Source organism: Lindgomyces ingoldianus (genome assembly GCF_010093535.1).
Source record: "Lindgomyces ingoldianus strain ATCC 200398 unplaced genomic scaffold BDR25scaffold_9, whole genome shotgun sequence".
NCBI classification, from domain to species: Eukaryota; Fungi; Ascomycota; class Dothideomycetes; order Pleosporales; family Lindgomycetaceae; genus Lindgomyces; species Lindgomyces ingoldianus.
Window position 1 is genome coordinate 1,507,149 of NW_022985170.1, and position 26,966 is coordinate 1,534,114.

At 51.2% G+C, this 26,966-nt stretch overlaps 13 protein-coding genes across 13 annotated transcripts; 7 read left to right on the forward strand and 6 right to left on the reverse strand.

Moving 5' to 3' along the window:
• Nucleotides 1–462: 462 nt before the first annotated feature.
• Nucleotides 463–1,104, reverse strand: BDR25DRAFT_218153 (uncharacterized protein; the record flags this gene model as incomplete). Its single annotated transcript, XM_033684920.1, has 1 exon — nt 463–1,104. A coding segment is annotated over one exon (642 nt), but the record flags the coding sequence as incomplete, so codon positions are not given.
• A 205-nt stretch (nt 1,105–1,309) lies between these two features.
• BDR25DRAFT_132582 (uncharacterized protein) lies at nt 1,310–4,932 on the forward strand. The gene is made up of 3 exons (XM_033683868.1): nt 1,310–1,874; nt 1,983–3,676; nt 3,803–4,932. The coding sequence occupies exons 1-3, from the start codon at nt 1,577–1,579 to the stop codon at nt 4,700–4,702; spliced, it is 2,892 nt and encodes a 963-aa protein (XP_033550330.1). The 5' UTR covers nt 1,310–1,576; the 3' UTR covers nt 4,703–4,932.
• A 1,325-nt stretch (nt 4,933–6,257) lies between these two features.
• On the forward strand, nt 6,258–6,589 carry BDR25DRAFT_132589 (uncharacterized protein). The gene has a single exon (XM_033683869.1). It carries the CDS (start codon nt 6,290–6,292, stop codon nt 6,503–6,505), a length of 216 nt encoding a protein of 71 aa, XP_033550331.1. The 5' UTR covers nt 6,258–6,289; the 3' UTR covers nt 6,506–6,589.
• BDR25DRAFT_257973 (uncharacterized protein) lies at nt 6,325–7,965 on the forward strand. The gene is made up of 2 exons (XM_033686512.1): nt 6,325–6,938; nt 7,048–7,965. Exons 1-2 carry the CDS (start codon nt 6,674–6,676, stop codon nt 7,761–7,763), a joined length of 981 nt encoding a protein of 326 aa, XP_033550332.1. The 5' UTR covers nt 6,325–6,673; the 3' UTR covers nt 7,764–7,965.
• BDR25DRAFT_257974 (oxysterol binding protein-like protein) lies at nt 7,946–9,768 on the reverse strand. The gene is made up of 4 exons (XM_033686513.1): nt 9,544–9,768; nt 9,173–9,492; nt 9,014–9,122; nt 7,946–8,961 (listed from the first exon to the last, which is right to left on the reverse strand). Exons 1-4 carry the CDS (start codon nt 9,649–9,651, stop codon nt 8,239–8,241), a joined length of 1,260 nt encoding a protein of 419 aa, XP_033550333.1. The 5' UTR covers nt 9,652–9,768; the 3' UTR covers nt 7,946–8,238.
• Nucleotides 9,769–10,050: 282 nt separating this feature from the next.
• BDR25DRAFT_302367 (uncharacterized protein) lies at nt 10,051–11,527 on the reverse strand. The gene is made up of 3 exons (XM_033689778.1): nt 11,381–11,527; nt 11,076–11,328; nt 10,051–11,017 (listed from the first exon to the last, which is right to left on the reverse strand). The coding sequence occupies exons 2-3, from the start codon at nt 11,301–11,303 to the stop codon at nt 10,370–10,372; spliced, it is 876 nt and encodes a 291-aa protein (XP_033550334.1). The 5' UTR covers nt 11,304–11,328; nt 11,381–11,527; the 3' UTR covers nt 10,051–10,369.
• Nucleotides 11,528–12,414: 887 nt separating this feature from the next.
• Nucleotides 12,415–15,299, forward strand: BDR25DRAFT_312546 (uncharacterized protein; the record flags this gene model as incomplete). The annotated part of the gene is made up of 3 exons (XM_033691306.1): nt 12,415–13,563; nt 13,649–14,359; nt 14,442–15,299. 3 exons carry the CDS (start codon nt 12,415–12,417, stop codon nt 15,297–15,299), a joined length of 2,718 nt encoding a protein of 905 aa, XP_033550335.1.
• Nucleotides 15,300–15,676: 377 nt separating this feature from the next.
• Nucleotides 15,677–19,334, reverse strand: BDR25DRAFT_302368 (OPT-domain-containing protein). Its single transcript, XM_033689779.1, has 6 exons — nt 18,039–19,334; nt 17,626–17,985; nt 17,426–17,579; nt 16,862–17,375; nt 15,986–16,817; nt 15,677–15,923 (listed from the first exon to the last, which is right to left on the reverse strand). Exons 1-6 carry the CDS (start codon nt 19,278–19,280, stop codon nt 15,852–15,854), a joined length of 3,174 nt encoding a protein of 1,057 aa, XP_033550336.1. The 5' UTR covers nt 19,281–19,334; the 3' UTR covers nt 15,677–15,851.
• A 268-nt stretch (nt 19,335–19,602) lies between these two features.
• On the reverse strand, nt 19,603–21,114 carry BDR25DRAFT_283067 (uncharacterized protein; the record flags this gene model as incomplete). Its single annotated transcript, XM_033688014.1, has 2 exons — nt 19,603–20,931; nt 20,983–21,114. The coding sequence occupies 2 exons, from the start codon at nt 21,112–21,114 to the stop codon at nt 19,603–19,605; spliced, it is 1,461 nt and encodes a 486-aa protein (XP_033550337.1).
• A 467-nt stretch (nt 21,115–21,581) lies between these two features.
• BDR25DRAFT_283070 (uncharacterized protein) lies at nt 21,582–23,328 on the forward strand (the record flags this gene model as incomplete). Its single annotated transcript, XM_033688015.1, has 6 exons — nt 21,582–21,631; nt 21,686–21,695; nt 21,764–21,844; nt 21,977–21,998; nt 22,065–22,603; nt 22,659–23,328. 6 exons carry the CDS (start codon nt 21,582–21,584, stop codon nt 23,145–23,147), a joined length of 1,191 nt encoding a protein of 396 aa, XP_033550338.1. The 3' UTR covers nt 23,148–23,328.
• Nucleotides 23,329–24,002: 674 nt separating this feature from the next.
• On the forward strand, nt 24,003–24,474 carry BDR25DRAFT_387791 (uncharacterized protein; the record flags this gene model as incomplete). The annotated part of the gene is made up of 1 exon (XM_033698074.1): nt 24,003–24,474. The coding sequence occupies one exon, from the start codon at nt 24,003–24,005 to the stop codon at nt 24,426–24,428; it is 426 nt and encodes a 141-aa protein (XP_033550339.1). The 3' UTR covers nt 24,429–24,474.
• Nucleotides 24,475–24,666: 192 nt separating this feature from the next.
• Nucleotides 24,667–26,017, forward strand: BDR25DRAFT_283072 (carbon-nitrogen hydrolase; the record flags this gene model as incomplete). The annotated part of the gene is made up of 4 exons (XM_033688016.1): nt 24,667–24,756; nt 24,851–25,188; nt 25,437–25,708; nt 25,779–26,017. Exons 1-4 carry the CDS (start codon nt 24,712–24,714, stop codon nt 26,015–26,017), a joined length of 894 nt encoding a protein of 297 aa, XP_033550340.1. The 5' UTR covers nt 24,667–24,711.
• A 180-nt stretch (nt 26,018–26,197) lies between these two features.
• Nucleotides 26,198–26,911, reverse strand: BDR25DRAFT_352913 (uncharacterized protein; the record flags this gene model as incomplete). Its single annotated transcript, XM_033695078.1, has 3 exons — nt 26,198–26,614; nt 26,706–26,866; nt 26,890–26,911. 3 exons carry the CDS (start codon nt 26,909–26,911, stop codon nt 26,198–26,200), a joined length of 600 nt encoding a protein of 199 aa, XP_033550341.1.
• Between the last annotated feature and the right edge of the window lie 55 nt (nt 26,912–26,966).

A 26,966-nucleotide genomic window follows, 5' to 3' on the forward strand; every position in this document is an offset into this window, starting at 1 on the left:
TTGTCGCGCAACGCCTAAGTTAAGTTGAACAAGCCATTTTTGGCTCTGGATATCCCTCAAGAACTTTTCTGGATGCTGCAGAAAGGACAGACCTAGAGCTGCACTGGGCTCGGTGGGATGATGCAGCAGTAGTAATGATCGGATCAGGTCAGCAGAGCTAGTCCATAATTCGAGCTCTTGTAGGAACCCGTCATAGGATTCTGGTGTGGCGAGCCATCCTGGGTGTGAGAGGATATAGTCGACAAGAAAGGCGCCGGAAGGCCAAAGAGTAGCACGAGAAACCCGAAGCTCTGGCAAATGTTGCATCTCCACTGCCCGATGAAATGTTGCTATCGCCCTGTCGCTGCTTGCCTCACCACGCGCTTGAAACGCCACCATCCTTCGCAGCAGGTCTGCCCTAAAGGCGCGGATCTGAGTCTCTGGCAATCCAGTCTCACTCATTCTTTGCTGAGGGCTGCACGCAAACCACCGCCACAGGGGAGCTTCTTCCCCTTCTTTTAGGAGCAAAGGGATCAAGTTGCCCAGGAAAGACTTGCGCGGATATTCCAAGAACGCCTTCGAATTCTCCACGCTACTCGACCAAAGCCACTCTGCAATTTTAGCACCTGCATTACTCTGATGCTGCCCGTCAGTTGGGCGTTTGATCTCAGCTGTGGTGGCGTTGCTTTTGAGCATATTGAGAGTCATGGCAGCCTTCGGAATGTCGGCGCCTCCAGCAGCTACCTGGTCCAAGAACCAGCCCAGGGGATTCTCGAGTACTTGCTGTGCATCGAGTTTGGCAGGGTCGGAGGCCATCCGTCGGGGTCGGACAGAAAAGAGTGGGTTTGTTAGAATAGACTCGACATGTTGGTTTGCAGTGTTGCGAGAGGACTGCAAGGGTCGATGTGGGGCAGGATTTCGGCCATTGCTTAATGAATGCTTGCGTGGACGCGATTTTTGAGTGTCCTCAGCTAGAGCCACGGGGTGCTCACGGTCGAGGTGTGCTCTGAACGAGGATGTGAGGAGTGCGAGGAGCTGCTCGCTTTCGCGGGGTGACAGTGGAAGCTGAGGGTGGATCTTGGATGACAATAAGGAGAAGGCGCGTCGAGTGGCTATAGAATTCATGGCTGGAGAGCCAATGCGCGGGAGTGGTGAAGGATTGAGGTGGAGGGGCTTGGATGGACGTGGATGGACTGGGGAGGCACTGGCGAGGGAGCTTGGTGGTGGTGTGAAGCGCGAAACTTGGCGGGAGGGCAGGCCGAGGGCCACGTGACGTTGGCCCAACACGCCCGCGCTCAAGCTGGACAACGGCGGCAAAACCGCGAAGCAGCCGCCAGCCGCCCTTTCTCCTGCGTTTCCCCCAGCTCCCTCTCCCATGAACACCACCCGCACCTGAACCATCCAACCGCGCGACCGACGCTGCATCTTGCAAGCCCCGGAGCACTCAGAGCGCCAAGCGTTTGCTCTCCCTCTAGCTGCCCCGTCCTTGACCTCCTAACCTCGCCCGCTCCACCACACCGTCACCCACACTACCACTCCGCGCACTCTCACAAGTCCCCTCACCGACTTGCATACAAATACACATTCCGTCCTTCACATGTCTGACGTACAGTCTAGGCCCGCCCCGCGCGGCAGGAGCTCCGCTCGCGGTGGAAGAGGCGGACATGGGTCTCGAGGGCCGCGATCGAGCAAACAGACCAACGGCGACCATCAAGCATCAACTAACATCGACACATCTGCAGACCAAGGCGAGCTCCTCGAGCTGAAGCGGCGACACAGGGACCAATTGGCCACATTGAAAGAACTTTTCCCAGACTGGACCGATGTCGATCTCCTGCTGGCTATTGAAGAATCTGCCGGAGATCTCGAGGCCACAATTGGGAACATCAGTGAAGGTATGTCCCTGGCACTTGACTGCACCAGCGACCGCTTTTATTGTTCGGCCTGTCGAGATTCCTACATGGCGGCCATTGAGTGCATCTGCTGACGATTTTTCAACACAGGCAACGTCTCTCAGTTCTCCGAAGTCAAGAAGACAAAGGACCGATCCCGTTCCAAGGTGAAGGAAGCAGGCACTGCGCTGGCAGATGCTGTTCCGACCTCACGCGGGGGTCGCGGCCGTGGTGGCGACAGCGTTCGTGGCGGTCGCGGACGTGGAACCGAGCGTGGCCGTGGTGGTTTTCGCGGCGCTCGCGGAGGAACGACAAATGGCACGCGACCAGCTGCTACAATCCCGGTCGCCTCCAATGATGTGCCCGCATGGGATACTCCAGCCACGAATGAAGAAAAGGAGGCTGGCCATGCCGCGGCGGGAGAGCAACCTGCTGCGACGCAGACCCCCGAACCCGAGCCAACGAAGCCTGCGGCGGTGCCCCAACCGAAGAAGACATGGGCCAGCATGTTTGCGAAGCCCAAGCCAGCACCTGCCCCTCCAAAGCCTGCCGTTCAGCCCCCCATTCCTCACGAAGAACCCTCTCCCTCCCCAGCCGAGACTCCTGCACATGAAGTAGCTCAAGAAGCCACAGTAGAGGCAGAGGAACTGCCTATACCCCCAATTGTGGATGAGATTCCAGAGGAGCCCCCGGTTGTCGTCGAGGACCCAGCAGCTTTGACCCCAGACAAACCACAAGAAGACCTCAGCCCCCAGCTGGAGATTACTCCTTCTAGGGACGAGCTCACCAAGGACAATGTGGAGCATCTCCCAGATGTATCGCATTCGGCTCCGACGGAGACAGCTGCTAGCACTGTAGCTAGCTCGAGAGACATTGGTAGCATCGCTGGAGTGGCTACTCCTTTGAGCACATCTGCTCAGGCGCCAATTGGTCGTCCGGCTATTGGTGGATATGCAACGACCGCGCTCAAGGCCACGGGAGCACCCCACCGTAGCGCAAGCTTCCAGAGGAGGCTTATGGAACAACAAGAAGCCGTAGTCATGCCCGGCAACCACGCGGTCGATAGAGCAGCTGTCCAGTTTGGAAGCCTTGGCCTAAATGGAGATGTGGATGCTGATGCTCTGGACGTTGATGAGGATAGGGAGGAGGCCGAGACAAGGACCCAACCACCCCAACATTCCCCTGTCGCGCAACCGAGGGCTGCTCTGCCTCCGGCTCCTCGGCATGCTCCTCCACCTTCTGAGACTCAGCCTCAAGAAACAATGCCAACCCCGAAGCAAGCTCCAGGACTACCTCCAGTACCCCAGCAACAACCACCCCTTTCTCAGTCACCCTCCAATCCGCTTGGTGCGCAGGCCATGCAGAACCAAGGCTCACAGGGCAATCAGCAGTACGGCCAGTTCGGTCGCTATGGGCAGAGTGGCATGCAGTCCGAGCCATCGGCGCCCCCGCAGAAACCATATGACCCATTTGGTCAACAGGCCCCGCAGCCCACCCAGTTCGACTATGCAAACCAGCAGCAAAGTCAGAGTCAGACCCAGCAGCAGCAGCAGCAGCAACAACAACAACAACAGCAACAGCCTCCGCAGTCTCAGGCTGGAGCCCTCTCGTCGGCGCCGGATAGTTTCGCCTCGCAGTATTTCACCTCAGACCAACAGCGAGCGGCGTACCAGAACTACTATCAAAACTACAGTCAGCAAAACGCCTCAACTCAACAGGAAGCTGGCTCCACACAGCCACGCACAGGCAGTGCATTTGGCACCGGTCCCACTGACTCGACTTTCCCTCCGAGTCAGCAACAGCAGGTAAGAAATTTCACTTTCGACGAGCTTAGCAGGCCACCTCCAACGAGCAGGCCTGGCGATCGCCGTCACGAAAATAAATACGTTTCTACGACTATTAGAAGATCGGCTTCTGACAACCACCAACAGTCCCAGAGTCGTTATAACGAGGCTCAGAACAGCGGTCATACTACACCAAATCCAACTTTGGGTGGGCAGCATCCCAGTGGACCTGCTTCGCAGGCACAGCACATGCAACAGCCTCATGCTCAGCCTGGACATACCGGTGGATATCCGTACAACCACCCGTACTACGGCACCCCATACTATGCTAGCTACATGAACCAATTCGGTAACTACGGACAGGGAGGTTATGGCGGTTTTGGTGGTAACAAGGGCATGTACGGTCAGCCTCACCACTACGGCATGTCTCCCCAGACATCATTTGACCAGCATTCATCCTCGCCTGCTAACGCTGGTGGGTTTGGAGGATCTTCGATGCATGGTCGTGAGAGCGGACTCGGAGGCGGACTTGGCGAATACGGCAGGTCAGTATCAGGTGCCTCGCAAAACCAGCATAGCGCAACCTCTGGTGCTGGGTTTGGAGGCCTTCCGGATATGTTTGGGCGGTCCCAGGGAGGGTATCCGAACCAGAGTTCTACTTATGGCCAGCAACAGACCGCTCAACAAGGTGGTAACGAAGATTCGTTAAAGCCTTTTAGCGACTCGAAGAGTGGTGGACCCAGCCCATCTGCTCTCGGAGCCCAGCCTGGTCGACCTGGATCTGCCACCAACAATGCCCCTGGCCAGAGTGCGCAAGGGGGACTTCCTCCACAATCTCATCAACAAGGCTTCGGTGGCTATCCGAGCCATCTGAATCAACTGCAAGGCGGTCAGGGTAACCAGTACGGCGGGCTTGGAGGGCTCGGTCACCAGGGTGCTGGAAGCCATCAGCAGACAGGCGGCTATGGTGGTTACGGTGGATTTGGCGCTGGCGGATATGGCAGCTACAATCGCGGCGGATGGGGTACCAACTATGGGCAGCATTAAGCAAGCCATTTCACAAGTATCTTGTGAGAACATTCGGTCTGGGCCCACTGCCATTGCTATTATGGAAGAAACCAAGTCAGTAAACATGGCGAGGGGTTTCTTCTACTACCACTTTTCCGAATTGATGGCAGGCATACAATTTTGTTGCCTTGTATTATGACGAACGGGTCGTTTTCCACACTTTTCCCCTCTTACTCCTCTCTCTCTCTCTCTCACACACACGCACACACGCACACTTGCGTCCACTCTCTTCTCCAATACTTCAGGTTCTGTGTAATGCGAAATCAATGGGCAAGGGGAAGGGGATTCTGAAATCCAAAAAATGTTTTGCGTTTTGTCTTTGTGCAAATTTTGTTGCGATCAAGCAATCTCTCGGTGTCTAGGGTTCTCAGGGAGTCTACAAAGTTCGAAAGTTCGAGTCGAACGGGACGGGTCTTTACACTGTCAGTGTCCTCTCTGAATGGACAGTTATTTGAGGGGGAGAATGCGGCTTTGGGTTGCGATTTGGGCTCGTTTCAAAAGTCCGGGTTTGCTAGCGATTAGTATCGTGCAATTGAATCGAATGGAGTGTAGCCCAGTCACTCTCTTCTGGGCAGTGCATGTGGTCAAGGTCGTTGGTGTTGGTGCGTTTAAGCTTATCTTGTCAACGACTGTTAGCTTGGGTCTAACGGAGCTGTCCGTGTTCAGGTTGACTGATAATCGAAACAATAAACCTCACCGCTTCTTTTCGGTCACCTGTCTGTCTGGCTTCCGCAATTTGTTTCGTGAGCTTCTTAAGATGATGGTATGATTATGGAACCCATCTGTGACCTCCGAGTCTCCTCCGACAGATAATCACGCAGCTGCGGCTCTTTTGAATAGACGATCTCTCCGAGATTAATGATCCCGATACTAGGATCGGATTTCGCCTCTTCCATAATGCAGGTACGTACCTTTGGGAGATACTTTGATCAACACATCATTTGCTCGGAAGCTACATTCCCATGGTTTCTTGTCGATACACCAATGTCGCTAGCGCGTCATCTTCGCAACAGATATCCTACTTCCATGTTTTGTCAGTGCAAGACACTTGCGACATGTTTCTTTCTGTCGGAATTACTAACGGCTTCCCCCCTGCCCTAAACATAAATTCTTAGCCTTTTCACGTGGGATTACAGCAGCAACTACGGGCCGACTACATCACTTCCTCGAAACAAGTGGGTACCCGAGATATTTGCTCGTTTTAAGTATTAGGGCTTACGTCCAGCATACCTCAAACTTCCATCCCACCTTGAAATCCTCCAACCTACCCTAGGAAGATTCTCACCGCCCTGCTTTCCTTCTGTCAAAACGCGCCAGATTAGGCTTCTGTCTAGGATGCCAAGGTGGGAAGTGGGTAGTGGGTCCATGACGACCACCCGCACTACTGCACGTCGGCACCCACCTGCATCCACAATTTGGTCTATGCCTCGATGAAGTCTAGTCAATGCAAGAGCTGCATCACGGCCGACGGCATTGTCGGAGGAACCAATTTCTCTTTGGGATGGCTTATCAGCGACTACCTTGATGGTTGGGTCTTTGAAGACCTGAGTGGTGAAACATTTAAATATGGCGCCCACGCTGCTTCTTGCGCCTTTGCTTTTGGTCGTTTTTCACTGGCGCGGATTGGAGACACGTACAGTACAAATCTTGGTATACTGTGGGATTGTGGTCGCGTGGACTAAAGTTGATCACTTGGGCTGGCTGAAGTCGAGAAGTGTTAGGTTTGCTTATTTGGGACGAGCTGGAGAGAGGGTGTGTCCCCTCGACGGATTTCTGGAGTGACCCAACTCAACTTTTGCATTGCGGCACTGTTGGATTGGGATTTCTTTTCTTCCTTTTGTTTCTTTACATTTTCCTCTATTCAAAATTTCGATCGATCAAAACAACTCCACCAAAATCCACAACCTGTCTCATTTCTCCCAGAGAGCATTAGCCAACACCTCCAAACACATGGATACCAATACTTCTTCACCCCTCCTCCGCCTCCCGCTAGAAATTCGCCTCATCATCTACGAATATCTGCTCTTTCCTTCTGCCGTTCCATCATCCTCGCATTCAACATCGGTCACGAATCTCCTTCCAAATTACCACACGTACTACTCCTCAGACACCAATTATGATCCTTTTACACTGTCTGTACGAACCGTAGATCCCTACCTTACACCGCAGACTTCGCAAGGTTGGAGACGTCGAAGCACATATCACGTCCGGACCGGTAAGTTCCAATCCCCCTTCCCTGCACTGACTTCCTCACCACCAAACCCCCATTCCATATCCATATTACACCGTTCTCAAAAACTCTCCAAACTAACCTCACCACCAAGGACCATTCCTAACCACTACAACACCCACAACCTACCGCATCCTCTTCTCCCCCTATACTGCCCACCTGCGTCTTACTATCCCCTCGCTTCTCTCTCTAAACTCCCAAATCCACGCCGAAGCGTCCAAAGTGCTCTACTCAACCTACACCTTCGCCTTCAGCACTGCCATCGAAGCCGTGATTCCATTTCTCTCGGACCTAACCCCGATCGCGCGTTCCGCAGTGCGGAATCTCAGTATCACAAAAAAGGCGCTACCGTATGCCAAGGAATTCGATCGCGCGGAATGGAATGCAGCGTGTGGGTTTCTGGCGAAGGAGATGAGGATGGGGTTGGGGCTGAGGCATTTGATGCTTAACGTTGTGGCCGGGAATCCAAATACCCTGACCAATCCAGACGTGTCGGATGCTTCAGACACTCCCAGCACAGAGGCACAGGTGGAGGAAGAAGCAGACTCCGTAACACCACTCTCAGCGCAGGATTTCGCGCTCCTATCGCGCATGCGGCGGGAATGGGGGACTGCTTACTCTTTGGGGGTGGATTTGGAATGGGCCGAGGAAGTTATGGCGATACGCGGACTCCGCAAGTTGAGTGTGAAGGCATTGGTGGAGCATTGTCCGCCGCCGAAGAGTGAGGGCATGAAGTTCTGGGTTGCATTTTCGAAGAGCGTGGAGCGGGGATTTGCGGAATGGGTGCGCGGGGTTATGGTAGAAGGATAGGAGTTGGGGTAGATTGAGAGGTGGTTGAAGGAGGTCCAAAGGATCTACCGCTTTTAATGGGTTTGAGTTCAGTCAGATCGGGGCACGGTTCTTGCTAGGTAGCGGGCAGATGTGAAAATAAACAATCCATGTAAGCGGACGCATTGTGAGAATTTTTACGTCGAAGGAATGGTATTAGGGCAACCAGGTCCACGGGTGCAAGACTAGGGGTAATGATACATAATACTCAATCAGTCCTTTTCCGAAACATCAACCATCCATGCATGCTGTTTCTCAAACCATGTTATCCCGAATGTTCATCCAAACCTCAAGACCTTTTCATGAGAATCCGACCGACGGTAGCTCGCTTCTTCGGATATCCCGAGCCCTTTCCCTACAGATTACAATCAGTACATCATTACAACGAACCCAGATCCTAAAGCGAGAAGGGTATAAGAGCAAAGGAAGTGAAGTAGACGCAGCGGTTTCTCGCTCACTACTGCACCTCCTTCGCCTCTTCGAATTCCTCATCGCTATTCCCCTCACTCTTTCTGAAAGGCGGTTTTGCAGCACTCGCCTTCTCTGCATCAAAAATCCACACGCCACTTGTCAAATTGTCATTAATCTGCTCGCCAATTTTCGCAGCCATTTTCTGTAACAGCGGATACGTATCAGTGCGCGAGAAAAACCTGCGATCCCATTCGCGGCCCTCTTCCCGTTCTTTCTTACGAAGTTCGCGCTGGCTGTTTTCTATGATTGATTTCTCGTAAGATGTTGTGTCCATGTCGCCCTTGGCGATGGCATCGGCAACTTTCTTCCATGCACGTCGTGATTCCATTTCATCCTGGTCTTCGAGCTCGGCGACGGTCAAGGGTGTAACTTTTGTGATCTTGGGATCATACGTGTCGAGCACTTTCTTAGTTTTGGCGTCCTTGATGGTGAAGCCTTCGTTCCATTGGCCATCTACGAGATATATGGGTTCTTTCTCCTTGCCTTCTGGGTAGAGGGTGGCGGCGAAGGTGTTTTTCTTACCGGAAAGCCAGCCTCGTCCGCTGTAGTCGATTTTGGCAGTGTAGCCGGAGGAGGATTGGATGTAGGAGCAGCGGTTTAGCTCGACATAGGGGGATCCGGTGATGAGGCCTTCAATGTGGAGAGATGGGAGGGTGATGAAGTAATCTTCGTCGTATTCGTCGATGTGGAGGATTGCGTGACCGATTTGCTGTTCAGGATTAGCGATGCATATTGGAGGGAAGCTTACTAGGGGGAGCTACCTTGACGTTGATGGTACGTGAGAACGATGCTTTCTGCGCATTGTATCCCTGTAACCTTACGCCTGCTTTGCTGTTCCAGATGCAGTACGCTGTGACAGGAGGATGATGGCTGTACCAGTTAGCGCTCAGCTCTCCACTAAGTCAGCATCGAAAGCATACCTAACTTGCTCGCTCACAAGCTGTGTCGTTCCCGCCTCGTCTTCCCACTTCCCGAGAAACAACTCCCCCAAGAAGGGATTCAGGGGCTTCTTCTCACTACCTAGCTTCTCACTCCGACTCGCATACTGTTGTTTAAGAGTACTCAAGAACCACTTCAACACCAACACAGCACGCTTTGCATGGTCTTTTTCGGCAGCTGGCGCGACGAAGACGGAGGGGTGTTCCGCCCAATAGGAGGAGAATTCGACAAGGGAGGTAGTAGAGAGGATGAAGGGAGGCGCAGTCATAGACGACAGGTCGCCATTGAAGGATGCTATTGACTGTCGGGGCACGATTAGCGCGCTTTCTACCTAGGGAGGATACAAACAAACCTTCAAGAAACCCGACCATGAGGTCCTGGCCTGCGGAGGCACCGCCGAGCCTTCATCTTTCGGCGTGCTGGTCCCACTCGTGCTCGGCGTCTTCCCGTTTCCGTTCATGTTTAAATCGTAGAAATATCTCGCTGTGGAGCTGTGTGAAAGAAGGAGGCGGTGGAAGAGAATAGACGACAGTCGTGAAAAGGAGAGCGGGTTGTTGGGGGTGGGGGAATATTAAAGTAACACCAGCACCAGACGTAGGTCCAAAACGGTGGGTTGGGCGCGTGTGTGGCTAAGTTGCGACGTCATTCCACAAGCAATCAGGCCCCGTTCTAGCGTCTTGGGTCGAAGGTTGTTTCAGGGCGAGATTACCTCGCTTGTGGGGGGCATGATCAGGTGGACCTGCGGCCATCGAGCGCGACGACAGGAACGGCTCATTATCAAGAGCAAATAGGCAAGCCGCCAAGGTGTGGCGGTGGCACTCCTCAGTTCAACACCATAATCTTGGGTGCGAAGGGCATATTTTCATGAGCGATCGTTGATGATATTAGATATAGGCAGTCTAGGAGGGCTTCCTCCGGCTATATACATTCTTCTCCCTTCCATTATCAAGCCCTGTGTATGTTGAACGAGAACCGCTAAGAAGCATCATATGCTGCTTTTCTCATCACCAAACGCCAATCCTATGCAAGTTGATTCCGATACCACCACGTAGGCCAATGTAGAGTCGCGAAGGAGGATGATGCGGCGGGATGATTAAGAATCGAAATATTGAGCCTCGTTTCCAGATTGCGATCAGGTTGCCGCTTTCATAAACCCGAAAACCCTGAACCAAAGCAGCCTACTGCGCCTTCTTCGCCTTTGCCATCTTCCTTTCCCGCCTCTTCTTGGCGGCTTCTGGACCAGCCTCCGTGTCAAGGAAGTAGTCCCACCACCTGAAGCTGCTGGCATAGTTGCCGATGAAGCGCTCATGATGGATGTCGTGGTGCTCAGCGCCAGCCCAGAATGGGATGAAATGGTGCAGACTCCAGGGGAACTCGTAGCCGCTGTGGGCGTCGATGGCTTGGAATAGACGAAAAACGATCCACAGGTACATAGTCAAGATGTGCAGATCCTTGGTGATAGCGCACCAGGCAATGGGTACGCCGACAGTGCCGAGACCGAGAACCATGACTTCAATAGGAGAGGCGTATTCAGCGGCCAAACCAAAAGGCGCAGAATATTGGTGGTGGATCTTGTGGATGTTCTTATACAGCGGACCCCAGTGCATGGCGCGGTGTATCCAGTAGTGCCAGGCATCCTCCAAAACGAAGAAGACAGCGATTTGGAAAGCCATCTTGTACATGCTAGGGAACGGGACCACAGTGCTCATGCCGAAATATTGACACATGGGGTGGAAGAGCCAGATTTGCGGGAGTTCGACGGTGACGTGGGAAATGAAGACGAGGAAAGCGCATTGCCATTGCTCGTAGGCGGTGGGGATTTTTTGCTGCAAACAAGCCCAGTTAGCCCCTAATCCTGAGAAAGCTGGGTCGGCGGGTAAGTACCTGCTGCAGTTTGTACCGCCTGAACCACGGAATTGCGTCGATTATGATCCAGGGCAGTGACCGTCCAAAGTACACGATTTCGTGCATGGCGAAGGACATGATACCGGTGGCCAAGACATCGTTCTGCATGTACGTGTACCACGCGAGCCAAAGGCGTTCGAAGTAATTGAGAGAGACATTATACTTGGAAATCTCTTCAAACGAAGCCCAATACGAGTCCAGCGCCATTGGCGACAGGATGGACGTGGAATTCCTAAAAGGAGGGTTAGCAAGGCGGTGAGGAAAGACAGGGACAAAATCCGTACATCTTGGATCGCACGCGATGACAACAAGTCCACGCACTCAATTGGAACAAAGACGCTCTCGCAATAAAGGAATGACTGCAGGGACAAGATACTGGAAAGTCCAGGTACAGTGGAAAAGAAGAACAGGAACAAGGAGGCGGTTTATTATCTAGATTTGTTGAAGCGACGATCCGACAACCACACCACTTTGGGGACGAAGGAACAAGCCGTTCCGAGCACCTAGCGCCATCACGTGATGTTGCGCTAGCCCTTTAAAGTTGACAACCCACCCAATCAGTCTCTGCTATTCGGGTTCATTTCACTCACCGCCTTCGCTGTCGTGCTTGGAGCTTCCCGTGGCCAGATTTTTTGCCTGCCGGATTTCTTCCTGCCGACGAGTCTGATCGTACATGGTAAAAGTCTTTGTTTGCGTCACGTCACCGTGGTCTCAAATGACCGGTCTGCAAGGCCAGTGAATGTCCAAAAATCCCTCTTGCGGCACTTGGAACAACTAACCTTGTACCTTGTGGCAGTGCTGTCGTGGCAACAATGACGAGGCGACTAGGGGGAAAAAACTCCATGTCGGTTGCGAATGAGAAAAGAAAAGAGACGCCATCGGCATGAACAGAATCATCGCTGCTTTCGCTCTTGCGCTCGACGTTAATGATCCTGTAAGCCAATTCTCAAAGAAGCTAACTCAAGGATATAGAATTTTATGTTTTATACACATCCTCTCCTGTGTGTCTCAATCTGCTGCACTTTAGGCTTAGAGTGTACCTCCTTTTTTCTGCGGTATTGGCCAGCTAAGGAGTGAGGCTTCAGCATTTCTTCGCCCTCATTGGCATATTTGCTCAGCCTTACCTACTGCCAAGACCCATCCTTGTGGGAGGATGGAAGAACCTCGTCAGGTTTGCACCTTGATGTCAATTGTTCGCCTCTATTACTCGCCTCTATTTCTTCCTATAAATGCCTCCTTGTTGGGTCTTTCTCCAAAGTCTATACCTCTAACGACAGCGGGCAGTCCCAAAGTGCGCCATAGCTTACACAAGGCTAGAATGAATAGTTCTCCCGGCCGTAACGATCCACTTCGGCCTCTGGCACCGAAGCACGAGTTCGTTGAAGGCAAGCACATCGAGTTTAACGAAACCGATGAGCTTCCCTTGGATTCCAGAGGAGCCCTAGGCCGTGGAGGCGAGGGTGAAGTCGACATAGTTGTAATTAAGACATCGGCCACCTATGCGAGAAAATGCTGGAAGCGACTGAATCCCAAAACCCGAACAAGGCATCTGAAGGAAATTGAATTAATGAAGCGTCTCAAGCCCCATCCACACATAGTGCAAATATTCGGGACGTATTCCAAAGGCAACGAGCTAGCAATTATGATGTCTCCGGTAGCCGAGTCAGACTTGCAGAAAGCCCTGGAAGTGGGCGCCATTCCAGAGAAAACCCTGAAGCAGGCATTCGGATGCTTAGTCACCGGCCTTGCTTTCATTCATAAAGGCAAAATAATACACGGAGATATTAAGCCCAGTAACATTCTATTGTCTGGGTGCCGATTTCTTTGGACCGATTTTGGGTGTTCCAAAGATATCTCTGGATTGCAAGATACGATGACCGAGGCCACAATGCGGGGGACTCGAGGTTATTGGGCTCCAGAAGTCTTTCGACTCGAGCAACGGGGACGGTCCGCAGATGTTTTCTCCCTGGGATGTGTTTTAATGGAGGTATGGAGTGTCTTGAAAGGGCATGCTTACATGAAGGACAACCCAGCTTCGTTCCTTTCTCTTAGCCCATACTTTCTCCGTCTTGAAGGCTCTCAAAGTCTTCAGTCGTGGGTTGAGGCTATGGAAAAAGCACATGATGAGCCTGTGGACAATCTGTGGTTAAGCTCTTGTATCAAAATGCTTCGGGTAGATCCAAAACAACGGCCTAAATTAGCGGAATTCCTGAATGGATTAGGTCGAAGCAGCCAACGAGAAAGTTTCATGCATGCACTCTTCTGTGTATCTTGCGCGGAAGAGAGAAAGAAGATTAAGTCTATCTCAAGCAATCCAACAGTTGCCGAACCAGTAGAGTCTCGAGCAGAAGCAAGCTCAGGTGAGGATACATCATCGAAGGGGTCTGGAAACGAAGCTTCATCGGAGGACCTAACCGCTCCAATTGATTCCTCTAAGATACCTTCAACTAATAAAAAGGTCGACACCGTGAGTGAACTTCTTTCTCACCTAATTCACAGTAAAACATTACTTAAGATTTCTCCTTAACTATGAATGCTTATTCGCCTTACAGACAACACCAGTTGGTTCTGTCCAGCTCTCACCAGCATTCTGTTCACGTCCTCCGAGCGTTGCCGACAGCATTCCATTTTACCCAAAATTGGCATGGCCTAATCTTCACATCTTTGACTCCACTCCCCAGTGGGGATCGCCATTGCGGAGAAGGGAATCCCTGCTCAAACTTCAGTCGTATCCATTAGCTTCACCTCTGACTGAGAAGACAGTATCTAGTGGCAAGCGTCTAGATACCGAAAATTTCGCTCCTACCGTTATAGACCCTGCTTCATCGGGTCTCCTGGCCACGATCCCCGCAAAAGCGCAGACAAGGTCGACTCATCAGCTTGATAATAGTATCCCCCAAGATGGAGCTCCAGGTAGCTTCGAGGAAACAACGTTGCTGCACGACTCAGGACTTCTGCAAATCCACCAGCCTCCTGCTAAATTCCACCACCCGGGTGTGGCTTCTAACCCCCATGTTGACGAACATCTAGTACCCTTGGAATCGGCTGGCAACCGCCCGTCTACTCCGCCTCCTCCACCCACCCCAACCTCTCGCACACCTTCTATAAACTCATATCTGTCAATGGAAGGCCATTCTCTATCAAAAGGTCTAGAGCATGAAACCAACAATCACCGCGCAAAATTTCCTCTGCCGATCCTACCACCATATCCCCTTCCTCTACCACCATCGCCATCGTCATTAGCAGATAGCCCATACACTCCTGTAAGAACACTCAAAGTTTCAGCCTTCTGTCTTACCAATTTCTGAGCAGCCATTATGTGAACCAAACCACCTCCCTTTCCAGATGTATTCCGTCCCCCCTCCTCTTCCTGGACTAGCTTTAACGGAAGAGGTTCTGCAAAAGTCTCATTCTATGAGTGTGCCAACATTCACTCATACCCCCCTCTATGCCCCTCCTCCTCCTCTTCTTCCTCCTCCTCCTCCTCCTCCTCCTCCACATGTTCACTCGTCATCAGCGCAAGTGCTGATCGATGAAGTCCGACCAACATACACACCTAATTATACATACTCACCTCCGCCCCCATCTCCGCATCCCGCAAACTGTCCGCCATCACATCAGATACCATACATTACCAATAGCCTCCAAACATATGATTATCCTGTCAATCCGGACTCGCCTCCTCCACCTCCCGCAAGCCCTCCGCCATCACATCAGATACCATACACCACCAATGGCCCCCAGTTATATGAATATCTAGTCAATCCGGCCCCTCCACCTCCACCTCCACCTCCCTTTAGTATGTCAATCCAAAGCCAGGAGAAATCGAACAAGCCAAACCAGAGAGGACACTTCAAGAATGCCGTGTCATTCGCTAGTGGAAAAGATGGACTGCCAGCCCTTGTATCACAATATTCTAATCGACACCAAGCTGATCCTCCGCCACCTCCACCATCGCTACATGCTAGCCAAATCCAGACTAATCCTCCACCGCCAATAAAACCTTCACACACTCTACTTATTCCCCCACCTGGACCAACGAACAATAAACCCAACGACGGCGATATCGCTCTGGGCCCTCTACCGGCCCCATATCCACCACCTCCTGGTTATGAATGGTGCCAAGACGCACCCCGACCTGGGCTGACTCCCCGTATATGGCTGCAGCTTGCGAGAACTACAGCTATCAAATGTCGGCTTTGAGTGGGCTTTCAGTGCTGTAGAATCTAATATCACTTATATTTCTTATATTCTTAACAAGAAAACTGTTCATTTCATTATGGTATGTTAATTACAAAATATAACTATTGTCATTATTTTATTTTTTTCAAGCCGCTATTCCTTTCTTTGCCCAACTTGTTTCAAGGAACCAGTTCCGTATATTTCTCTAGCCAATTTCATATTTCCCATTTACGTGATACATTAAGCAGGACGCATCCGGCCAGTAGGAAGAAACGACAGGTGGACACAACTCTCTAATACCGCGCCCTCCACCCACCTACCTATATCCGAGGTATAACATGTCACCAAGAACATTATGCGGAGCGAGATTCCCAAAAAGGAAGGAATATACATCTTTCAGCGTATATAAGAGAAGGGCTACAGTGCGCATGTTGCGCGAAGCCTAGCTCCTCTGGAGGAACCGAGATAGTCCACTACGAGAGTGCAGGTCAAGGACAGGCCAAGCCAGCAAACATACATGCATCCATGATCTGATTCTCAAAACAACTCCAATCTCCAATGCAACCACCCATTTTACCATTTATGCGGCCCAAAAATTTCGCCAGCAGGTACCGTTTTGTAAGGGCAAGCCTGCCAATCGCAGCCCTGAATATCTTTAGTACACCTGCCCATCCTAATATCCCATTCATCGGCAGGTCATCACTCACCTGTTTATACACCTCCGTCCCCCACCACTTAAACCCGTTCATCCATCCGGGGAACACAATCCCAAAAAAAATCACCACCACTCCGACTGCCAACCCGCTATCCAAAGCCGCGCTCAACGTCATGTTATATTTCTTCCACCATGCCATCTTGCGCTTCCGGATCTCGTAGTTGAAAATGTAGCACACAATAGCCCAAACTGAGAAATTGAGGCCAGTGGCGGGAGGTATCCAGCTTAAGGACCCGAACACAACAGCAAGATTGACCTTCCGCAGAATTGATTTGCGGTTATTTCGAGCGAGGGACCAGAGGATGATGGGAGCTACAGCGCCGACAAGAAACGCCCACACTAGGGGGCGGTAAAGTGTACCGGGACCAAAGAAACGGCGGGGGCCAACAACGCCCCAGAGAATACTTCCGTTAAAATGGACGCGAGCTATAGGGCATGTGAAGCCGTTGATTGCTTGGGGTGTACATATGCCGGGGATGAAGGCGAGCATCCAATTCAAGACACCAATCTGTGTAAGACTAGAAATGATGGTTGCGGACAGCTGAAGGTTGAAAAGAATTCGTGGTGGTATTTTCATATAGTGGCCAAGTTTGAGATCCGACGAGAATTTAAGACCTTGGGTTGAGGTAATGTAGCCATAGGTTGTGAAGACCATATTTGCGACTGGACGGCCTGGAAAAGCAACGCCGCAGATTAGTTGGCAAATAAGGTACAGACTACTCTGCTGGTTTGTGATCGCCATTACAATACCAATTGGAATGAATAAGGTAGCGCCTATGCTTAGTGCGAGCAACAGGCCGTACCACGGCAGGTGAATAGGGTAGCTGGACTGTTAGCAATTGCAGGGAGCTGGGCATGGTGCACGTACTATTCGACTACGAATATGCCAATCGCAGTCATGCTTACACCAGTCATGATATACCAGAAAATTGGCACATCGTCATATCGCCGCATTAGCCGGTTATGGACGTCCTCTACATTGAGTAGATCCTCAAGTTCGGGTTCTGATGCTGTTATGCTTGTCCTGCGCAACCTCGCCGAAGTAGCGAAGCCATTTCTTTCAGGGCCACTTGACAGTGGCTCATAGGCTGCGCTTGGCCTTCTTCGAACCTCTGCCCAAGAGCGACGCCATTGCCTCCAAATGTCCTTGCCGTGCCAAAGCGCAGTGTGTGAGATCAAAGCTGTAAGAGCAGCAAACTGAAGCGCATAGCTCAAGACGTAGGTGATAGGGAGAAATACTCGGCTGTAGTTCTGATATGCCTCCTTATCAAACATGAAGTTGTCTGTCAAGATCTTGCTGACATCATACGGCTTCCCTCTATTGTCGAAGACTGCTGCAGAGAGGATAGGCATATATGAGGAGAACATAACGTTCGCATAATCTAATTCTTGTTAATTTTTCATGCATACGTGCCGTCAGTGGGGAACATACACATCAATGGAGCCATAATCCACATGACCAAGACGAGCCCACCAACGATGTTTAGGGCAGCCCAAAATGGTGTGACGAGAGGGGAGCCAATGTAAGCAATTTGCGCCCAATCGAAAGTTAAGGGGAATAATCCAAGCCCAGATGCTATCCCAAACTGCAACAGTTAGCCCCACAGACTTACACGCGGAGTATGTACCTACAAGATTCGCAACGACGACATTCCTCGGCGCGAACCATGTGATGACGCTAAAATAACTCAAAGCAGGCATAAGTAGTCCGGGTAGAAAGTAAAAGGCAGCCGACCCGCTGAACACAAGGACAAAGAATCTGGAACGAGATACAGTCCAGCCATCGGCGGGTTTATTCTGGTCTTTGTGTAGCGCAGTGAACATGGCTGTAGAGACGAGGGTGCTCGGCCAAATCATGCCACTCGGTCGAACTAGAAATTGTCGAGTGAGGCCAGCGAGTGCATAGCCCAGAATCTGAGTCGAAAGAGTAAGGAGGATCTGGTAGGTGACTCCGAGATCCTGATGATAGAATTTAGTTTGTTCCACAATGACCTATACGACTATTTAGCCCTCATGACATCTAAGTTGAGAACTGTGAAGCGAACATCTGTAGCGAAAGCAAATCCAAAGGATACATTACTGCTGATATATACACAGCAATGTTCCTTTTCGTTCCAATGTCCCTGCGCGAACCAAAGCCGAAGTCGTCGTTTCCAGGGGTCTTTTGGTTGGAACCTTTGGGACGCACGGGCTGAATTGGGTCGGCCTTCATTCTCATATATGGTACGATCTGAAAGAGATGGGTTGCGTTGGATAGATCCATGTAGAAAAGTTTCGTCGGGGTCACCATTTCGTTTAAGAACTTGGTCCCAGAGGAGACCAAGGGGATGAACAAGCAAAAGAGCAATAATGGGGGTAATGCTAACGCTCGGGTATCTCAACGAAAAGAACAAATTTGTGGAAGAGCCTAATATTGCGAAAAAGATTGAGAGCGTCCACATTCGAGGTGTGTTGATTGACAGTGAGATGTCGTCAGTGGCGGCGACGGAAGCACGCACTTGAGCGTAAGGAGAGTTATCGGACGGTTGGCCATCTATCTTCACATCGTGCAAGCCATCGCTTTCTGAGGTTTCTTCGTCATCTTCGTCGTCGTGGTCCTCCTCCAGATGGCTACTGCTTGAGGACGACTGCAGACTTTCGAAGATGCGCGGCACGCCAGCTGCCGGCGCAACACTCCCGGAGGTGAACCGTGGTTCCAAGCTAGATTCTTCTTGCCTTTCAATAGTTTCATCGGGTGTCCTGCTACTGCTCCCGTCCTTCATGCCACGTCGACGGGTCCGCGATGTTGTGTATGTAGGCTCACTCCGGATTGAGTCATCTTGGCTGCGATTAAAGGATGCTCGAGAATGCCCCACCGCCGGCTCGCTGTGTCTAAGTTTGCTCTTCCCTTTTCTTTTGCTTCGTGACAGGATCCGATTAGTCACATGATTGTCGTCGGTATCAGAATCACCTGGACTGGAGCTTAATGAAAGGATTGGAAGACCGCCATACGACCCAGTGCCCTGTGCTGGTGATGAACGCACTAGTAGCGGGGCGCGGGACATCTCTTTCTTGTCTGGAGGAGCGGAAGAGAGCTCTGTTCGGTTCTCTGTCTGATTCTGATCGCAGCCGTCATGAGGTGTCGCTTCGGGTGTGGCTATGTTCCTTGCTTTTTCGGGAAGAACATTGAGTTCGTAGCTGCCTTCGGAAGGGGCCAAAGCCGCGGGATTTGCGTCACTAACACGTGCGCTTGAGGAAAGAACACAGAGGTTCAACTCTGGCCGCGAAGGGCGGGCTTCAGACCCCATATGTACGACGTGGCGGCATGGGTGCCAACAATAGTTGTCCAAAGAGGTCCAGTGAAGTGCGATGTCTGCTGGCCTGGTGACTTATCAGATCAGATAACGGTTAGATCCGTGGTCCCAGGCTACATCGCCAAGGCCATCACGCTGCATGCATGGCCCGAGATCGGACGATGCAGGGCGGGAAACACCTGCACATTATCCAACACTTGTTTGTTCAATATTCCACTGTTCAACGTGATACCTAGCTTTTGTCTCACCTCTACAGTATTCGTACAATATTTACAAACCGGTGCTTCATCCTATCTACAGGAATGTAGCCGTCCGATTAGCTCACATCCACATGAGCTTGGCGTTGGCTAGGATCGGCGGCGATACTAGCCACCATTTTGATGGCACCCTCTACATCATCCTTGTTGTACAGAAACAACCCTTGTAGGGCCGCCGTGCTCACCGTATCTACCAGACCAAGTTCTTTGACCTTCGCCATGAACCTCAGTTTTGCTTCACCGCCTTGATCAAACTCCGCGTAGAAGCGATCCCAGAGCTGTTCGATCTGGTATGCAGTTGCCTCACCCAACCGAATGGTCATGTCAACCCGACCGGGTCGAACAAGGGCCTCATCTAATCTTTCGACATGATTTGTTGTCAAAAATATGATGCGCTCTTCAGCGCTTGCCACCCCATCCAAGGCGTTCAGTAACCCTGAGAAGGTAACTGTTGCGCCGGCATACCCATCCTCGTCCGGTTTCCTGCGGTTGACAAATGCAGCATCGGCATCCTCCAGCAGAACAATAGTCCGACGTGGGACCTTAGTTAGCAGATGATTCAGCCGATCGTCTGTCAAACCTCGCTCGCTTACATTGAGGATGGCTATGTTAAAATCCAAGTGGCCTGCCAATGCTTGGATGAAGGAGCTCTTTCCTGTTCCAGGGGGCCCATATAACAGATAGCCTCGTCGATATGGTATCCCGCGATCCAGATACCAGGTCCGCGCAGCGATGAATGCCTGCACATCCTCGACAATTCTCTCTTTTACGCCGCGTTCCAAGACCACCGAGTCTATAGGTCGCTTCCTCTTAGGCTCGCCGAAAGGTATCCAGTCAGGGCCCATAGAGTTGAATATGACGGTCTTGCCTTCCTGCATCTGTTGAGCCAGCTGGTGTGCTTCGGCGAAAATCTCTTCAAACACATTACGATGCGCATATAGCGTTGTAAGGGTTATTGTCTCGAATGGGTCACCCTTTGTCATATCGAACGCCTTCTCTCGTTGCCGATTGACCCATATGAGAGCTCCGCCATAACGAACCATGTGTTGGCCGTGACCGGGGACGAAGGAGAAATGCGCCGCATGCGAGGGGCCATTCTTGGGCTGGTAGGTCCGTACTTGGAGGTGGTGCAGGCGTGGGTTGAATCGCTGAATCAAAGAGGAGAGAATGCCGCCCTTGACACTCGATTTCGCGCCCGGTGAGAGCTGGGCGCCCGCGAGCTGTGCCCTCTGGAATGTCGTCATCCATTGGAGCAGCCAGGGGTAGGCATCATCGTGCCGAGTTATTTCCAGATCCACCAACATGCGGCGACGCAGCAGCGCAGCACCATGTTGAAGACCCTTCTGCCCTATTCGCGCTGCGGCGGCAAGCGCTGCCAGGCCAAAGCCCTATGGTGACGGTGAGCAGTCTTCCAATTCAGCGCAAAGACCAGTGCATACGGCGGTAAAGAAGGGATTGCCGGTCAGCTGCGCAAAATATGAGCTGAAGCCATCGCCGCTCTCGACATTGGCCTGTTTTGCCAGCTGGTGAGGGCTATGCTGCGATGCGGCAGGCGCGTTGTTGGAGGCCATGAGCCTTCAAAGTACGATCGCCGCGGCAAATTCTGGCGTGGCTTCACAGGTGAAATAACGCTATACCAGATTGAGCGCCTGCGCCAAGCAGGCGTTTACGCAGGAGCTGCACGGAGAGCGTCTATTCCGTCACACAGGCCTCGTTTCGGCTGTAGAAGAGAGGGCATGCGGCGTGATCCTGCTGAGAAGCGCGTATTCACGTTGAAGTGTGCCCTCTTGCTCAACTCGTCAGGGAGGAAAGCGCGCTGCAGCTGCAGATGGCAAAATCCGGGGTCGAGCCTTCCCAATGCAATGGAAGCGCTAACTCAGATGCACTGCACAGAGCTTGGGAAGCTTGGGCCATCTGATAAAACACTCCACGGCCAGGCCAAGATTAGCCTCCCACAAGTCGCCCTCCACCTGCATCAATCACCTGTGCCCCAAAAAGGCTTCACTGCCCCAACTTCCTTTCCTTCGTCCCAGCCATCATGGCCACCGTCACCATTGGCAAATCCTATTTTGACGCCCTTCTGCGACGGTGAGTGTGACAATTTGCTGTGCACTGTGACATGGTAGCTGATCAAACAAACAGAGCCGAATTCGTACGTTGTTCACGGCAATTGGCCCGATTGCACGAATGCGGGACTGGAGTCGCTGACAAGAAGCATAGCACACGTCTGGATCCGAATTCCTTACTACTCCTAACCTCTCCAACAATGTCACCATCTCGAAAGCGGAACATGAATACTTGGTATGTCCCGAGAAACGCTTCCATGGAGCCTTGTACCGTTCAGCCAGGCCTTTAGCCGAGACAGAACCATATTCTACTATCCCCCATATATATCAAAGCTTGACCAATAGCTAACCATTTATTTCTCAACAGCTCCAAGCAGTGCGAGAGTACCGTCCGATTCCCCAAGCGTCCTACGCTGTCCCCCCGCTTCTATTACTGGAACCTAACTCCAAACCAGATCTACTCAAGAATGCACTGTTTCGAGGTGGATTGACTGCGGAAACCCTTGAGACCCTTCTATCTGGCGAAAATGGCATGAGCGAGGACCCTGCAGCATACAGCAACACTTGTGAAGAGGCGTTCAGGAGGCCTAAGCCCGTCGCGGTCACGATGACTGGAACACGCTCCAGCGATGCTTCCCCAGACTCGGAAAACACAGCCGTTGCCGATGGCCTTCAGCCCAGGACTCATTCTAACTCATACAATAGGGTCTACAGCTTTGGCCAACCCGATTCTTCTATCGACACACCCGACAAGGATGACGACTTTCAATCCTTAGTAAACCACCGTGTTCCCACTCACGACCAACGTACTGTGTTGATTACAAACCTGTCAGACCGCACGACTCACAAGGATTTGACCAATATCATCCGAGGGGGGAGACTTTTAGATATCTTTCTCCGCAATGATCGATCAGCGACTGTGTCGTTTGTTGAAGGTGCTCAAGACTTTCTGACTTATGCTAAGAAAAACGACATCTACTTGCACACAAAACGGGTATGTGTCACAGCTTGAGTTCAATCGAAAGACCAGTTGGTCTAACATAAGTCAGCTCGAATTCCGCTGGAACGACCGTCAGTTTCATGTACCATCGCATGTGTCCAACAAGATCGCGAATGGTGCAACACGGAATCTAGTTGTCCGAGGCGCCGCAGGGAAACACACCGCCACGCAGATCCGAGATCACTTAGATCATATCCATAACCTTGTTGTGGTCGACATTAGTTTCAGGAATGGCGATGCATTCATTTCTACGAACTCGATTCACAACGCTCTCTTTGCTAGGACTTGTATGATGTCTCGCACCATATATAAAGGCCTCCGTATTGATTGGTACCCGGACGAATGCGCCGCGCCACTGCCAAAACCGAGCCTGAGAGTTCATACCCCTGCTCAAGCCCCGAGCAGGCCGGCGCCAGTGACCAACCGATACACGCTTCTCGATTTTGAGGGGAACGATCTTGACTCTGACGAAGAAGACGAATCGTACCTTAGTAACGGAGTTCCTGTGAATAATTGGGCAGATGCTACGGCGGCATGACGAAGTCAATCATCAACCTTGTCCTCGCGTCCTTTCCTTTCATTCTTCGCCTAGCATTCAGCATGGACACATGTTGGCTACAACAATCACAAGCCTCGGGTCGCGAATATTACAAGAACACAGAGAAATTGAGGACTGATATGAGTCCCATGTCTTGTCCCAGGCCAGCTGGGGCAAGGCCCTTGGCGGGCTTGCAATGTCCAAGTAGATAGTGTAAGTTGGTTGTTCAGGGTGGTTCTTTCCAAGTGGTTTTCCTCTTAGTGGACCCTATACACTGTATTCATTCCAAGCGTCGGCGATCTTATCCGGTGGTAGTTCACGCACTCTTCTTCTACATATGTTCTGTGGTGGTCAGATTGGGGCTACCTATAGACTTCCTGCGCGTATCATACCCCTGGTTTCTGTAATGTCTTTCATCCTACAACTCTTTCCGTTTTCCATCATGTGTAGATACCCCATCATTCGGTCGCATTGGCAAATCAATGTGCACTTTTCCAAGGTTGGTATATCTTCGCGCCCTGAGCACGCGCATAACGCAAGTATTCGCCTCAATGGCTTGTAACGACCCCGGACCCCTCTAACAACCCAAAAATCCCCTCCGATTTCGTTTTTTATTTTCTCTCTATTCGCTGGATATCTTCCTATACGATTACAGGCAATACATCCGGGCAGTGAGGCCGGCCCTCGGCGGCATTAAGCGATTGTTAAGTCCGGGCCATCATAGGACCACAAGCCAATAGCCTCATGTCTATATGAGTTAATGAGAATCCCTTATCTATGAAGATCTCCTGGTATGTTCATTCACTTTCTATCCATGAATCTGATTTGACTTCATTCGCTGGCTTAGCTCCAAACATGCCATTCACCCTTGTTCTCCTTGTCGCGCGTAAGCCGGGTCTCTCCCTCTCAGCCTTCAAACATCACTGGGAAGCGAAACACCTACCTCTCCTCAAATCACTCGTGGGGCTCGATTTCCCTCTCTCGCATACTCGTCACTACCTTGATCGCGATCCCGAGCTTGCTATGACTCCAGCCAATATTCTCTTTGGCACTCAAGAAGACTTCAATTTCGATGCCATTGCAGTGTTTACGTTCATCGATAGGGCGCATTGGGAGAGGTTCTGGGAGAAAGTTTCGAGGAAGGAGGCAAAGCAATTGCTAACCGAAGACGACGAGAAGTTTCAAGACAAAGAGAAGTTGAAGGCGGTGTTCATTGGGGATACCAAGGCTACGGGACGGGATGGGGGCGCTGTGGGGTGGCGTTTTGTTGGCAGCGTTTAGGGAGATATCACTTCCTGACCGGGCGGCCTCGAATTTTGGAGCTCTGGGCCGTGCGATTGGTCGCTTGAAGAATTTGAAAGCTCGCATGTGCAGCAATGGCTGGGCGCTCATACATAACATATGTGAAGTCGTTTTGTCCAATGAGAAGTGCTATATTAACTCCGTGACCTAACCTAACCCCGATCACTAGAGCTGCAGATTTTGGATGTCTTGCCTCGCCTTCGATTTCAGGCTACTGTCACTTTCCAAATCAAGCCAATTTCAGTTTCCCGGTCCTAAAAAAATGGCGCCTATAGTAAAAGTTGCAGTAATCCAACTCTACCCCGAAGTCTGCCTCCCCCTCAGCCTTCCCACCCCTACATTCTATATCCTCGCCTCTTACACCACTCTACAGTGTGTGCTGACATTCCCTCTTTCGCCAGCCTTTACAGCCTGAACAAAACTTCGCAAAAGCCTGCACCTTCATTCGATCCGCAGCCTCACAAGGCGCTGACCTCGCCGTGCTGCCAGAATATCACCTCACGAATTGGCAGCCGAAAGAACCTTCTTTTGCCACTTTGTGCGAACAATGGGAAGTCTATTTAAAAGGGTATCAGGCGTTGGCGAAAGAGTGCGAGATTTGTATTGTTCCTGGGACGATTGTGGAGAGTCATCAAGGGGAGGGGGAGGGGGAGGGGGAGGGCGATAGATTGTTGAATGTAGCGTATTTTATTGATGGGGCTGGGGAGGTCAGGGGGAAGTATGTTAAGAAAAACCTTTGGTAGGTGTGGTTATTTTTTTTTTTTTTCCTTCGGCTTCTTGGATGTGTATACGTACTCATCTAAGCCTTTTCATTGGGCGTCTCTTTGTTCAAGTAACTTCTCTCCACCATGGCTTCCTTTAACCTTTTGCTAAGCACTGCCTACTCACTGTCGAAATCTTTAAGAGTCCCTTTCCATATTATGCCACTCTTTCAGCCTTCAAATACCAACAAGACACCCCTAACTCCTCGCTGACCTAAACAACTAGGGGTCCCGAACGCGACCATCTAACTGGGTCCGGGCGGGACGACCACCCCGTCTTCGACACACCCTTTGGCAAAGTCGGAATGCTAATATGCTGGGATTTGGCGTTTCCGGAAGCGTTCCGGGAACTGATAGCACAAGGCGCGAAAATTATCATTGTCCCGACGTTCTGGACACTAAAAGATTGCAACGAGGCGGGGTTAGCGCTGAACCCGAGTTCGGAAGTACTGTTCTTGGATAGTATTTTGACGGCGAGGGCGTTTGAGAATACATGTGGTAAGCCTCTGTTCACCTCTTCTCAGTTGTTCTTGGATTCAGGATGTTGTGGTGCTAATGGAAATTGTAGCGATTGTGTTTGCGAATGCTGGTGGCCCTCCTGGACACGGTTACGCTGGATTATCTCAGGTTACGGTGCCTTTTGTAGGAGCGTTGACTAGGCTCGGCAGCTGTGCGGAGGGAATGAGTGTTGTCGGTGTGGATATGCAGATCTTGGAAGATGCGGAAGAGAACTACAATGTAAGGGGTGATTTGGCGAGGGATGATTGGCATTATGATTATCGACACTCGACTAGAAAGGAAAGCTAGCAATAACAAAGGATAGCTTGAGGCTCCATTCAAACATCTACTTGCATGACTCTGATATGCCTATGCTGCAGCATTCAGCGTACTCCGAGTCTCAAACATGCTTTGCTCAATGGTCCTTTTCGGGTGTCTAGTCCTAGAAACCATCATGTCGTCAACTATGTTAGAAATATCTCGCTTTCTCTATGTTATCGTAATCATCGTTTCTCCAACCGCGACAGCTCTCATTTTCCCACTATCAAGAAATTGCTCTTTATCTGCTGCTAGTTTCGCTGCCTTGCCGGTTTCACAGATGGTTTTGTAGAATTCTTCAAAGGCCCTCTCATTCTTAAAAGTCATCTCTGCAATGTCATCGAAATCGAAGTCTCCAGGGCTTCCTCTCAAGTTAAGTGGCGGATGGATCGGATTAGCTAAGCTTCCAAACCCTTTCCGTCCCGTTCGAGCGAGATAGCGGGGTGTATGTTTGAGAGGGAATAGTGGGTCGGTGAGCGACTTAAGAAGCGGGATATGTTTATTCTCCCAATGTTCTTGAGCTGACCCGAAGTAAGAGGTAGCTTTCGCGTGACGAAGAGAATAACTGTATACGTCATGATACAAATACTACGGCACCGAGGAGAGTGAGGTATGGGGGACGACAAGATTAGACGCTCTCTAGACAGTACTTAAAAGTTCGACAGACAAGATATCAGACACTGGCAATTATGCAATATGGTAATTGCCATTCATAAATTAGAGAAGTGGATTGCAGATGCAGATATGCTTTCGGACAGCATACCACTGGCCTTTTGTTCGTGCCTGAGGCCATAGTGCGGTGAGGAACATTCTCCCCAACTTTGCTGTGCAACGCCGGAGCTCAACGTGGACTGTCGGCGGACTTTGTGTGGAGTAAATGAGCATTTGGGAAGGTGTTAGGGAAGTTGGAGCATGAATCAGGCATGAAGCAGAGCCGCGC